The 13,670-nt window shown below is 34.2% G+C and overlaps 1 protein-coding gene across 4 annotated transcripts; it reads right to left on the bottom strand.

The window, feature by feature from the left end:
- Nucleotides 1-838: 838 nt before the first annotated feature.
- LOC104118636 (pre-mRNA-splicing factor ATP-dependent RNA helicase DEAH10) lies at nt 839-9,513 on the bottom strand. 4 transcript variants are annotated; one of them, XM_018778412.2, is made up of 13 exons: nt 9,350-9,513; nt 9,176-9,222; nt 8,544-8,624; nt 6,989-7,205; nt 6,323-6,740; nt 5,873-6,076; nt 4,591-4,751; nt 3,663-3,848; nt 2,790-3,018; nt 2,375-2,574; nt 2,096-2,230; nt 1,760-1,972; nt 839-1,580 (listed from the first exon to the last, which is right to left on the bottom strand). In XM_018778412.2, exons 1-12 carry the CDS (start codon nt 9,424-9,426, stop codon nt 1,789-1,791), a joined length of 2,139 nt encoding a protein of 712 aa, XP_018633928.1. In that variant the 5' UTR covers nt 9,427-9,513; the 3' UTR covers nt 839-1,580; nt 1,760-1,788. The 4 variants fall into 4 exon arrangements, with proteins under 4 accessions (XP_018633928.1, XP_009628218.1, XP_009628217.1 ...); XM_009629923.4 differs by lacking the exon at nt 839-1,580 and having other exon boundaries at nt 1,734-1,972; nt 6,323-6,517; nt 6,599-6,740; XM_009629922.4 differs by lacking the exon at nt 839-1,580 and having other exon boundaries at nt 1,734-1,972.
- Between the last annotated feature and the right edge of the window lie 4,157 nt (nt 9,514-13,670).

The following is a 13,670-nucleotide window of genomic DNA, read 5'->3' on the forward strand; positions in this document are numbered from 1 at the left end:
GACTGTTTCCACCGCTCGAACCCGTGACCAATGAGTCGCACGAAAATAACTTTATTGTTGCTCGAAGGCTTCCGTTCTTCATTTACAAGAGTGTTCACTTAATAGTACTAGAAGAAAATCTTAAATGACAATAAGATATTAATTTGATAAAGAACACACCACCGAAGTTTAAAATTTTAAATAATTAATGAATTTAAATTCTTGAAAGTTGTAAAATTTAGATAAATAATAATATTAGTCTAGGATTTAAACTTATTAACACTAACAGTGTTAAAAATGTTTACACTGTTAATTTCTTTTAACTTGTTTTGGTGGAGGTAATAAAACTTTACTCCAAATGACACTGTATAGCCGCTCTCAAATAATAGCCAAAATATGTAAAAAAAAAAAAAAAAATGTGTATATATATATATATATATACATACATTCTATATATTATATACGTTTTCGGCTATCGAATGTAAATAATTTCTGGCGCGGGATGAAATTGAAAAAAATCCAAAATTTTATTGTTTTTGATTAATTATTTTCCTCGGTCTTAAAGAAAGTGGCTAAAAGTTAGTGCTCTTTATATATTTTGGTGATTGACTGCAACTGAAACCTTTTTTTGTCTTTCTTTGACGTTCACATTATCATCATCAAAAGAGAGAAAATAAAAAAGACTAGGTTTGGTAAAAACCACTAACAAGATTACAACTTTCACATTTTCTGTTATATTGATAAATAAATATTTGAGTCACTCTAATGAGTTGGCATTACAACTCCATTAACTTTTTTTTTGGTCATCAAGTATCTGAAACTTGCTGGCCGACTAATCCAAACCACTAAGGAGGATAAGTATCTGAAACTTGCTGGGCCGACTAATCCAAACCACTAAGGAGGATAAAGCGCTCTTTACAAAGCAATTACATAAGGCCTTAATGTCAGAGGAATTATTAGCGCTAAAGCATAGAGTGGGAGGTCATAAGCGTCTATACAGTAAAATCGATTAACAACAACAAAAAAATCCAGTGTAATCCTATTAGTGGAGTCTGGGAGGGTAGAGTATACGCAGACCTTACCCCTACCTTAAGAAAGTAGAGAGACTGTTTCCGAAAAACCCTTGGCTCGAAAAAGATAGAGTAAAATCAATTTTCAATGGAAAGAAAACCCGCAAATGATTTGACCAACCCTGCTCCTGATACGACATTTGCACATATAGATTCTACTGCCGTACTACTATCAAGAGAATTGGCCGCCAAAGGTATTTATCCAGCAGTATATCCAGAAATGCTAGTTTCTGCTCAAGTATTCAGACGTTCCTACCCGAAAAAGATCGATAACCAGTGGTACCTCTGCATCAATAAAAGCTGGAGAGTCTGCTAAAGATGATGAACACTTCTCCAGATTCAACACCCTAGGCAAGATAAACATGGCGCCTTCGTATACGTATTCAACGCTTCAGTCCTGCTTTTTGGCACTTCAAGAGAGTCTCCCTCCAAAGCAAATATCGTCTACTGACGAAGGATTTCACAACATACAAATGAGGAAAGGTAATGTCATATACAATACCGCGGACAGATCTCATCAGGCTGTTGTAACTGAGAATTGGTTGACATCAGAAGACATACTCTTGTCAAATATTTACATGCCGGAGACTTAAATAAAGTTGGAACGAACTCAAAGTCGGAACTTCACATGTTAGTTTCCTTCTCCTTTACTTCCAACTTGAACACCAGAGTAGGCAGAATATATGACAGTGAACAAAGGGATCTCTTACTATTATAAATAATATGACAGTAAACACCTTTAGTCTTGCAAGGCATACAAGTGAGGAGCCAGCTCAACTAGCCACAAGTAATCGATTCTAGAAACATTACGGACATAACTATGATTAGTATGGACTAATTCATTAAAAATTATACACTCTGGCTTGGCTCGGAACAAGACAGAAGACGGGTGTATTTGCACTATCAAACCACTTAATGTGACCCTGCGAGTATATAAAATGAATGTCAGATATCAAGGGAACATATGGATAATATGTCAAAGTTGCCTTTGTTTAAAAAGTTGAACACAAATAGAAATACAAACAGATAAAACCACAAATCTTTACCTGTATACACCATCAGGCTGCTTCATAGCTGCTTTAAGGAAAAACGAAGCAGCAAGGCATCTACGGAAGAGGAGCATATCGTCTTCACAAGAAGTGACACGAAGACCCATTTGTTCTACATTCCTCAGAATTTGACTACAAAATAAGTAGAAAGCTTAAATAAATCACATGCTTGAGGACTCGGGCAAATGAGAAGAAGAAGCTAAGACATCATATTTGACTAAGTATAAGAATACATAAGAATAGATTTTCAATAATCTTGTAAGTACATAAGCCCACCTGTGGATATCACGAGCGTGTTTTAGAGAGCGGCTGTTAATATAATTATCCTTGCACCATTTTCTAAGACTCTTTTCAGCCTTTTCTTCACTATTTACCATCTTGTTCTTCTGAAAGAACTCATCAGCAGCGCGGTATACATTAAGCAAAGTCAAATGATCCCCGTCCGGACTTGCAAAGCTTTTCAACGCATTTCGTGACTGGTAAAAACAAGTAAAATTGTTCAGATTGTGTTTTCTGTTAACATTAGCTGCCAGAAATAGTGCAACACATCAACAAAGTCAAGGTGAATGCTAAGTTGAGAGATAACACAGAGGAAACAATTTCTCATGTATACCCACAAGTTTGCAAAATATTGTGATTGTTGATAAAGGGAAAATGGGGATGAATCACAACTAGCAGCACAAAGGACTACCTCTTCCAACTTTTCACGTGGAGCATAGAAAATAGATTCGACTGAAAGCATTGCAACACAGATCAACATTTCTTTCAAGCAGCCAAATTGGCTAGCAACAATGAGAGCCTTAGAATAGACTGGATCAAGGGGTAGCTTGGCCATTTGATATCCAACATCTGAAAGTTTATTCTCTTCTGTTACAGCACCCAACAAGTAGAGAGACCACAGTGAGTTGACTATCGCAGTCCTGTTCAAAGAGAATCAACGAAGAAGCTATAGTTAAAGATGAAAACAGTATTTTCCCAAAAGGTTGAAAAAAATAACTCCACAGCAACATCCAAGCACTCAATGACTGCATTATCAGATGATGCAACATTCTGCTACATAAAGGAAGGGGCAGGAGAAATGTTTGGCAATTGTCCAGTAAATTTCTAGTTTCTTCTCTTATAAACTGTAGGATTGAGGAGGGATATTTCATAAAATAGTACTATAAGACGACGCAAGGATTTTCCAGCAAATAGAGAGTAAATTTCAAGGATACTGATGACGTTTCGAAACAGTTTCACAAGGAAAATGCAGGTTTATAGGAGGGATGTTCTCCCCCTAGTGCTTCGTTAATTTAACAAAACATATAATGGTTTCTAATACATAGAAATTAGCAAAATTAGGAACATATGTGTAGTGAAACAATATACTAGCACCAGGCTAGAGATAGATGCAAATGAATGGTCAAACACGCCCGACAAACTTAAGTCATGCAAATATTAGTACCAGACTAGAGGACAATGTTGGGGAGTAAGGATTCGAAGAAAAAGCACCATAGATGCTGATAGCCAAATTACACTTGGAAATATGCACCGGAAAACTAGTCTCACTGATTGGTGTAATCACCTGTCTGGTTTTTCGATGAAGTCAAAATTAATGACATCATCAATGCCTAGAGCTTTAAGCTGCAATACAACATTCGAGAGATCACATCTCTTAATCTCCGGTAATGTAGAATCTGTGAGTTTCTCAAAGAAACTTTCTTGATAGAGGCGATAGCATTTCCCAGGTCCTTCACGTCCTGCACGTCCACTATAAATATTTCAAGAAATTAGCCCTTGATCTGATATTTAACAGACAACATGACCAAAACAGAGCACAGGTCCATTATCCATTTAACTCATGTATATATAAATCCTACTGCATTGGTTCAACTTTTATCCTCCCGTGGATTTTACTTCGGAGGGTGCACCCATAATTTTTTACGTTTCACTTTGTTTCTTTTTTATAACGGTCGTATTACGGCTAGCTTGTGCACACCTCGATTATTCCGCTGAGTACCTGCTACCTCCCACAAAACTCTACCCACCAAAGATTAGGCATATGGAAAGAATAAGCTTAACTTCCATTTATTGCAATTTTAAAATTTAAAGCTTCTATATATTACCAGAAATAAAAACAATTCTTCTGCTTCAAAAAAATATGCTTACAATTACAATCCTTTTATTTCCTCTGATGGTATCATCATTATTATGTTGACCCTTTGAAGGATATATGTGCCTAGTAGTAGATACCGATCCAAGATAAAAAAATCTTTGAATCACAAGCACATCCGGGTACATATCCCGAGCCTATCCCACTTGTCAAATATGAATATGACATGCATACGAGGCCTTATTGATATATGCGCTTCCTTAAGTAAGAAGGAAATTATGGTTCAAACCACCATAATATAGTATAAAAGCTGGACAAAGAATGTTTCTAAAGTTAGTGAAGGAAAAGTGTTTTAGTCAACATGTGTATTGCGATTTAAATGCACGTGCAAACACCCTACCTCCTTTGCAGAGCTTGAGCTTTAGATGTTGTGACAATGATCAATGAATCAACTCCCATCTTAGGATCATAAGTTCGTGCTTTCACCAATCCGGGATCAACAACATACTTAATTCCAGGTATTGTCACCGATGTCTCAGCAATATTTGTTGCCAGTATCACCTAAACACCACATGAAAGAATTAAAATTTGGTTTTAATGGACATAGCTTGCCAACTCAGAGCAAATACCAAATATTTTCAGCAATGAAAACCCCATGTCAAGCATAAAAGAGATATTGGATAAAAAATTAGTAGGCCTTATCATTAAAACAGTTAAATAATAAACAGATGCACATTCACAATGCTAAGCCCATATCACAACAAGTACAAGGCTACAAGCTAGCAGATAACCAAACTTTATTTCCCTCATGTCAGAGATAACCAAATGAATGCCTTCTTTAAGTCAGGTATTAATTTCATATACTTTTATTGAGTAGATAAAAGTGTACAAAAAAAGGGACAAAGGGATGCACCCCTATAAACTCAACCAAGAAAGAAAATATTGAAAACACTAACTGACCACCCATATGGACCTATCCCGGAGAAAAAAATTGGCCCATACGTTTATCCCCAAGACATATATATCCCCTTAATATATGTTACAAGGACTCTAATACAAGTGCAACTACCTGGCACCGCAGTGGGCGTACTTGCATTTGTTGGGTGTATTTGAAGAATCCACACGAAATACCCACACACCAACGTGACACCCGTTCTACACATTTACATAAAGGCAATGAAGGGTCTATGTAAAGCCCTTCAAAATTTTGCTTGTCCGGTGTTATCATCACCTCTTATCTGGCATCTACGTGAAAAAAAAACGTTTCTAGGACCATGAAACTCGTATTTATACTATGTTTGTGTAAAGGTAATGGAAGGAATTCATAAAATAATCAGTGATTACCAATTAAAGCATATTAAAGTCGCATGAACCTTTGTTTTCAAGCATTCATCTCAATTGAGTAGTGTCTGTATTTTGGCAAGTGGATTATTCCTTTAAAAACTGCAACTCGATTTGAATTTTCAGACGATTTCAAGCTTAAATTTTTTTTTTTTAACAGAGGATATCACCCTCAATTCTTAAATTATCTTCTGAACAAATCCATAAAAGAAGTTCATTTAAGTCATGTTTTCACAGAGACCTAATTGCAGCCCCCCCCCCCCCCCCCCCCAAAAAAAAAAAACAGTGAATACATCCATCTCAAACTTCAAAAAATAAGCTATCCGAAGAAACAAATCAACCTTACGATATCCAGCTGGTGAAGGCATGAAAACCTTCATTTGCTTCTCAGAGGGAAGTGACGAGTATATGGGAAAAGTTAAGAGCTTCCTATTGCATTCAGGTAATTGTCGGAGGCGTTCATGGATAAGCCTCTCAACGGATTCAATCTCTTCTTGGCCAGTAAGGAATACAAGTATATCACCGGGACCCTCCTCTAGATGTATCTAGGAAAACAAGTTAGAAAGAGATGAATAGATAATAAGACATTCAGCAACACCACAAACTATAATCTTAACTAATTGAACTCCCAACGCTACGTGAAACATTAAAAATTAGCTACGGAAAAAAGCCAATGTTAGTAGGAAATCAAGCAAATGGAGCTTATAAGATACTATGAGAAAGCAACAACAAAGGATAAAAATGCTGTGTTTTTGTGAAAATTTTTAGTGACATTGTCGTTCAGTTCAAACCTGAAATATAGTAATCAAAGCTGCATCTATGCAATCTGTCTCAGGCTTATGGGTATAGAATATATCGACAGGAAACTGCCGTCCCTGAACATGAACAGCTCTTGCACCACCAAAGTACTCTGAGAAAACTTGTGCATCCAGACTAGCTGACATGATGATCAATTTCAATGGGTTATACTTTTTCGCTTGACCTGGCTTCAAAATACCATTATTCTGATTGTCAATCCTCCCCTCCGAGGCATGCCCGTTATTAGAATTATTATGATCAGTATTTACCACTTCGTTGATACCCTTTGACCTTGCTTTCTGTACATTCTTTAACAAGCCAAGCAATACATCAGTGTGGATAGTTCGCTCGTGCGCCTCATCAACAATAATAACAGAATACTTGGAGAGGTATGGATCCAATAATGCTTCCCTGCAATAGTGACATGTCATTCGCCATTTGTAAATGCTTTTTCTAGACGCATACAGCTGTTGATAACCATAAATAGCTATATCTTGTGATGTAAGGTAAACTCTACGTGGAACTTGAACAATCACTCCATACATGTACCATGTATGCAACAATCGAGTCCATAGTCATGGGTATATATTACTTCTTTTTTTGGGGGGGAAAAAGCAAGACTCATGGACATTATGCATCAAACTATTCTTCCTTATTACCTTAGAAGCAAACCATCTGTCATATATTTGATCTTTGTTAGGCCAGAAGTTACATCTTCAAATCTAATAGCATATCCAACTTTTTGTCCCAGTGGAACTCCACATTCTTCAGAAACACGTTTAGCAACAGTAATAGCAGCCACACGTCTAGGTTGAGTTATCCCAATGATACCACCATCACGGCAAAATCCCCCTTTAAAAAGATACTGAGGTATTTCTGCAAATATATATGCCAGGATAAGATAGACCATGTAACACGTACCTATTTGTATCTGATGAATATTACAAAAGACACAACTTTCAAGAGTATTCTGGTGTATTTATTTCTATAGAATGAATAACAAATTTTGTTACTACTTCCTAAGTAATGAAGTATTAATAGAGAGAGAGAGAGAGATGAAGGAAATTAGCAAAAGAGCATCCAAGAATAATCTCAGAATTCACAGGCCAGTACATATAAGTTCATTATCATTATCAGGATGTATAATTAGGACACACTCAAAATATCAAACCGACGAAACAGAGTGAGCTGCCTAACGACAATCCAGTCAATACTATCAGGTGCAGTGGTGCACAAGTCAAGCAGTTATGACCAAATCACAAACTTTCACTAGCCACCACAAGCGTTCCTCGGTTTATGGCTAGACCAAGTTACTGAGGGTTACTTGGATCTAACTGAAACTTTCTTAAGGTTATAGTGTTCCCATCCTAATTCATCATGCTTCCTGCTGTCAATCCTCACATTCCCTCTCATCCTCAAACACACTCAACAACAATAACAACAATAACCCAGTATAATCCCACTAGTGGGGTCTGGGGAGGGTAGTGAGTACGCAGACCTTACCCCTACCCACCCTGGGGTAGAGAGGCTGTTTCCGATAGACCCTCGGCTCCCTCCCTCCAAGAACTCCCACCTTACTCTTGGGGTGACTCGAACTCACAACCTCTTGGTTGGAAGTGGAGGGTGCTCACCACTAGAGCAACCCACTTGTCCATCCTCAAACACACCCATCTACCAAAAGGTAAGATATGCCCTAATTCTTCTAACAGGAGTCCAAAATAAAAAGAATAAGCAAAAGATGAAAAACAATAGAGGGTTGGATGCAACCTCAGCATGCAATTGCGAACAACAAAAAGACAGATGACTTCCTTAACCCCTCACTACAAAAGAAAAAGACTCTAAGAAGTTATTCAGTGCTATGATTACTGAATCCACACGTAAATCATCTGTGACATGTTCACCAAAGTATCAATGAATCAAATATGTCATCAATCTTCACGATTTCACCAGTTCTATAATGCTTGACTTGCACAAACATACAGAAAGACCTTTTACACATCAGTAAAGACTGATAAAACACACATAACCCAACGCACAAATACACTGATAAAGAAGAAAGATGCAAACACGTGTACACAAGAAGGTTAGTACTACACTATGAAACATCATAAATGACCACCTTCGTTGAAGTATCATTTAAAGTAGTGCAAAGCAAATAATTCTGCTTCAAATGCATGTCACTCAGACCAAGAGGACGTGTAGCAAAGTACTTACGAGTTGTCTTTCCACTTCCAGTTTCTCCAACAATTATCAGAGTGTCATTGTTCCGCACCTCCTCCACTAGTCTCCTTTCAACTAGAGTCAATAAAATATCACATGTAAGATGAAAAACTACAGAATTCAGTAAACCAAAATCCAGAACGGACGAAAACTAAATAAAACAGAAATAGGATTAGAATGAAAAATAATGCAGGCATTGTCTTCTCAGGTAATGAATGACACACAGCATACATCCCTTTTTTTTCCTGAACAACCACAGCACCCTAGATTTTTTAGACAAAAAACAGCTGTAACCACCAGACAAAATTAATTTCCAAACAAGTTGGGGTCAGCTATATGAATCCTCACTTCTCCATTTAAGCACAACTCATGTCAACAAGGAAGTCACGGGTTCAAGCCATGGAAACAGCCTCTTGCAGAAATGCAAGGTAAGCTGCGCGCAATAGAGCCTTGTGGTCCGGCGCTTTCCCGGACCCCGGACCCAGCACATAGCGTAAATTTTTTATTTGTAAAAGAATCAGTAAACTTAGAAGCAACTCACATTGGAATAATCAGAACATGGTTAAAATAAAGATAGAGAGCAGACATTAGAATAAGGGATTCAAATTAAACAACAAAAACAATACCTGCAGCAATTGGTAATTTTTTTCTCCGTTGCTCAATCTTTTGCTTCCTGCAAAAATTTCACACAAGAAAGATCAAACCTTTGAACAACAATATAGCATTTTCTAGCCTCAGGGATTGAACAACGAAGGGATAAAGGTTAATAGACAAATGGGGTATGCTAAAAAGTAAAAAACCTGGCAAAAAATTCCCCTTTTGTTTGGTTAGGGTGATGGAGATAACTGTTTCTTGAAAAATTATTAGCGCCTGGCATGTCTGAAGATTTGCTCCAAAAACACTTGTTCAAGGGCGGCTCCAGGTTCCCTTGCCTTACGCCCTTAGTCCCCCAAATAATTAAGGCCCCAAAAATAAAAAGCACTACTATATTATTATATAATATATACCCATAATTTATATTTATATAACTATTAATAAAATATTTTAATTTTTATTGGATAAATTTTTCTCACTAAATTAAATAATATATTTACCTTCTCATCAAAAAAAAAATCTTCTTTTATGTATAGTCTTTTTCTATGGTTCTCTCGATTTTTTACTTTCCAATTTCAACTGAAATTCTATAAATTATATATTCCTTTTTGTCACATTTGATTGATCCACATACCAGAAATCAAGTTCTTTGGTGCCTCATCTTTTTTAACTAAGAAATTCCCGTAACAAATGTCGCAAGGTTCAAAACATGATGGATAATAGGCTCATCCTTTACCCTTTTCACTTGGAAGAATTCAATACCATATGACGTGCGTCTAACTCATACATCATGAGTTGCGTTCTCACCAGTATCAAAATGATGTAGTTTTTTTTGTGTCTCAATATTATATGGATTTTGTAAAAGACGTTTCAGGGTCTTTTTAATATTTTGATTTTAGGCTACCAATTATGTTGAGCCGACCATCATTGACGATCAATAATTATTTACAGACTACTGCCCCATCATGAACGTAATGTTCAACCACCTTCATTAACATTTGGTAACTGAATGACACACCTACTGCCTTTAATATTCTTGTCATTGTTGCATTATCTTAAGTGAGACTCTATAAATTTGATTTAGAATGTCATGGTGGACAAGTGGCTCTAGTAAGAGACTATTAAAGCCTTGATTTAGGTCCCCCAAAAGTTTGAATAATGAAATTTATAATTTATTTCAAATTAGACAATATTAATATTTGTAGAAAAAAATAAAAAAGTACAAAAAATATTGTAAAAAGAAAGAAAGGTGTCTACTCTTTAACAGTAATATTTTAAAAACTTTGAATTAAACTGCTTAAATCTTCATATTAGTAAATATATTTTTTACAACGATATCAATGTAACATATTGCAAATATATGTCTAACATCTCATTCATTTAAACTATCCTTTTCTAATATAAATAATAATATTACTATGTGAAGTTAAAAGACTTTATATCATTTAAGAATATATACTATAAACAACAAGTATGAAAAAAAATGTCAAGATTAATTGTTTTGCATATATGTGTGTATATGTACTAATAAAAAAAGCATAAGACCTCTTATTAAAATTTAGTTTTGGGCCACTAATTTTATGGAGTCGCCCTTAGACTTGTTAATGGTTCTAAACTTTGTGAGCGTACAAAGAACCCGAAAAATTAAACTGAAGAACGACGTTTATAAGTTGAGTCAAACCGGACACTTTGCAAAACCTACAAATTTAGGGGATTTTTACACAGATAAATTTGAATTCATTATTTATTTTTTCTAGCTAGTACATTATACAATGATTATATATGACTATACATAGAATTATACATATATTATATATCTGCGACTTATTTTAAGTTTGTCTGATTTCTTTCTCCCACAAAGAATTGCTAATTGGTTTATTTGTCTTTAACATCTTGTTTGGATGGTTGTCTCGTATCGTTTCATAATGTATCGTATCGTATTATATTATATTGTACTGTATCGTTTGATGAATATAAATTTTGGATAGACTATATCGTTTGCCGTCGTTTCATGATATCGCGCACCACCTATATAAAGAATAAACTTGCAATATTATTAAAAAAAAATTATGATACGAGGTAGAATTTTTATATAAAACGTTAGGGAAAATGATAAAATAAGATTATCTATTAATAATAAAGGGCAAGATGAGAGGGGGAAAATAAGGTAACAACGCGACCACACCAAATTTGTCGTTACATAAGGTGGAATTTTTTGTCATTACGTAACGACGGATTTAACGATACGATACAATAAAATTTAAGCAACAATCAAAATAAATATTGTATTTGAAGTAACAATACGTACAATTGGTAACAACCATCCAAACAAGCTGTAATGTGAAATTATTTTTGAAATATAAAAATGATATAAGAATTTATATATTATAAATTTCATATATTAAAATTATTAGACATTCTTTTGTCAAAGAGGTAATTTATATGTCGTAGTAATAAAAATCGCAAAAAATCAGCATAATTAATATTTTTCGTTTTTGAACCTGTTTTTAACAGACAATTTAAGGAATTTATTTAGAGATTCTTTTTGTAAAGGGAAGTTATTTAAAGATTTTAATGTGCGTTTTTCTTGTTTTCTGATTGTTCAGATCTTTTGTTCAAAAGCTTACTTAAACTACTTAAACCATTTATTTATTTTCAAAGTTATACATGAATAAAAAAATTTGGAATGGACTGTTTTCTCCGAATTTGGTTTAATCCATCTTAAATAATTCGCCAGAAGAACCATATTGCATAAGTGCTTACCTTCTTGCATGTTCACATTACAACTAGGAGTTTAAATCTAACCAAAACTAATATTTTAAACATGGAATATGCAAAATAATTTGTTAAAATCAGTAGTAGATGGCACCATTATTTGTAAAGAACGAACTTTGCGTTTTGGATAATAGTGTTGTACGGGTTAGTTTGCGTGTACTTCAACTATTTTATCGGACGCTTGTTATCTCCCAAAAGCACCGGTAAATCTTTCTACAAGAACTTACAACTTTTTAGATGGTTGTTATGTATCATTTCATAATGTATCGTATAGTATTATATTGTATTATACTGTATCGTTTGATGTATATAATGTTTGGATAGATTGTACTGTTTACTGCCGTTTCAAGATATCATGCACCAATAATATGAAGAATAAACTTATAATATTATTTTAAAAAAGTAAGGTACGATAAAAAATTACATGAATTGTTTCTGCCAATGAAATGAACGCGGAGCCCGTTCCGAATGCTTCTACGATCCGGAAGTTCTCGCGAAGATAATAAGATGTTGCTCCCCTTTAAATAAAAAGGCAGAGTAAAAGATAAAATATAATTATTTAATAATAAACAAATACAAAGATTAGAGAACAATGCAGGAGAGTTACTGCTCACTTTAGCCTGCTCTAAATCATCCATTTCAGTTTGGAGGATGGATAGATGTCTCTCTCAAACTGTACTGCTTTCATTTGAACTCCCTCCTCCCAAAGTTGTATCAGAGTTTCCCATAAATAATACGGGGGGAAATTTATTTTAGATCATAAATTTTAAAAGTTTTTTTTCTTAAATTTATGCTCGATTAAAAAGGTTTGTATAAATTGTAATAGACGGTGTATTAGACATTTTTTTAAAAGTAAACAAAACTCATATTTTAATCCTTACATAATTGATCATTGCATAAGTTCTCTCCATAACAAACGACCCTAAGGGGTCATTTGGTAGGGTGTATAAGAATAATGATAAATATGGTGTATTAGTAATTGTGGTATTAGTTATGATTACATTAGTTATGGTGACATATTTCTTAACAATTATTTTATTTGATGTATTAAAGTATTGCACAATATCTAAAAGAATTGTTTGTTTACAAAAATAACCTTATAACCAGTCCATCACTTTATCAAGCATACATTTTGAAGGGCAATTTTATATTTAACTAAACTAATGCATGCATTAAAACTCATTGCATTGTTAATACCATGATTTCTTATGCATTGGTTATGCATAGGATAATACCAAATATGTTGTATAACTAATACTTGCATAACTAATGTATATGTTCAAAAAGTGTATCAAATAAGGTATTATTAATATACAAAACTAATGCATGCATTATTTTATTTAACGCATCCTACCAAATGGTAGAGTGTATAAGAATAATACTGAATATGGTGTATTAGTAATGCCGGTACTAGTTATGCTTGCATTAGTTATGCTGACATATTTTTTATCCATTATTTGGTTTGACGTATTAAAATATTGCACAATTTCTAAAAGAATTATTTGTTTAAAAAAATACACCCATAACTAGTCCATCACTTTATATTTTTAAAAGAAACATATGTTGAGGAATATTTTTATATAAAAAAGATTTTAAAAAAATATTTGATTTATCTACCTATATTGTAGTATAAAACTGAATATTTATTTATCAATAAAATTTTTGCTAAGTATTTATTTATTTACTAGTGATATAATTTTATTTCCCACTTTCTTGATTATTTCAAACATGCATTAATATAATATCATATTT

This window comes from Nicotiana tomentosiformis, chromosome 10, assembly GCF_000390325.3.
Source record: "Nicotiana tomentosiformis chromosome 10, ASM39032v3, whole genome shotgun sequence".
Lineage (NCBI taxonomy): Eukaryota > Viridiplantae > Streptophyta > Magnoliopsida > Solanales > Solanaceae > Nicotiana > Nicotiana tomentosiformis.

Coding starts and splice junctions, on each gene's coding strand:
- LOC104118636 (XM_018778412.2), bottom strand. CDS start 9,426: ATGCCAGGCGCTAATAATTTTTCAAGAAACAGTTATCTCCATCACCCT. Junction 4,752..5,872: donor CACCAGCTGGATATCGTAAG/GTTGATTTGTTT, acceptor TGTGGTGTTTAG/GTGATACTGGCAACAAATAT. Junction 1,973..2,095: donor CAGCCTGATGGTGTATACAG/GTAAAGATTTGT, acceptor ATATACTCGCAG/GGTCACATTAAGTGGTTTGA.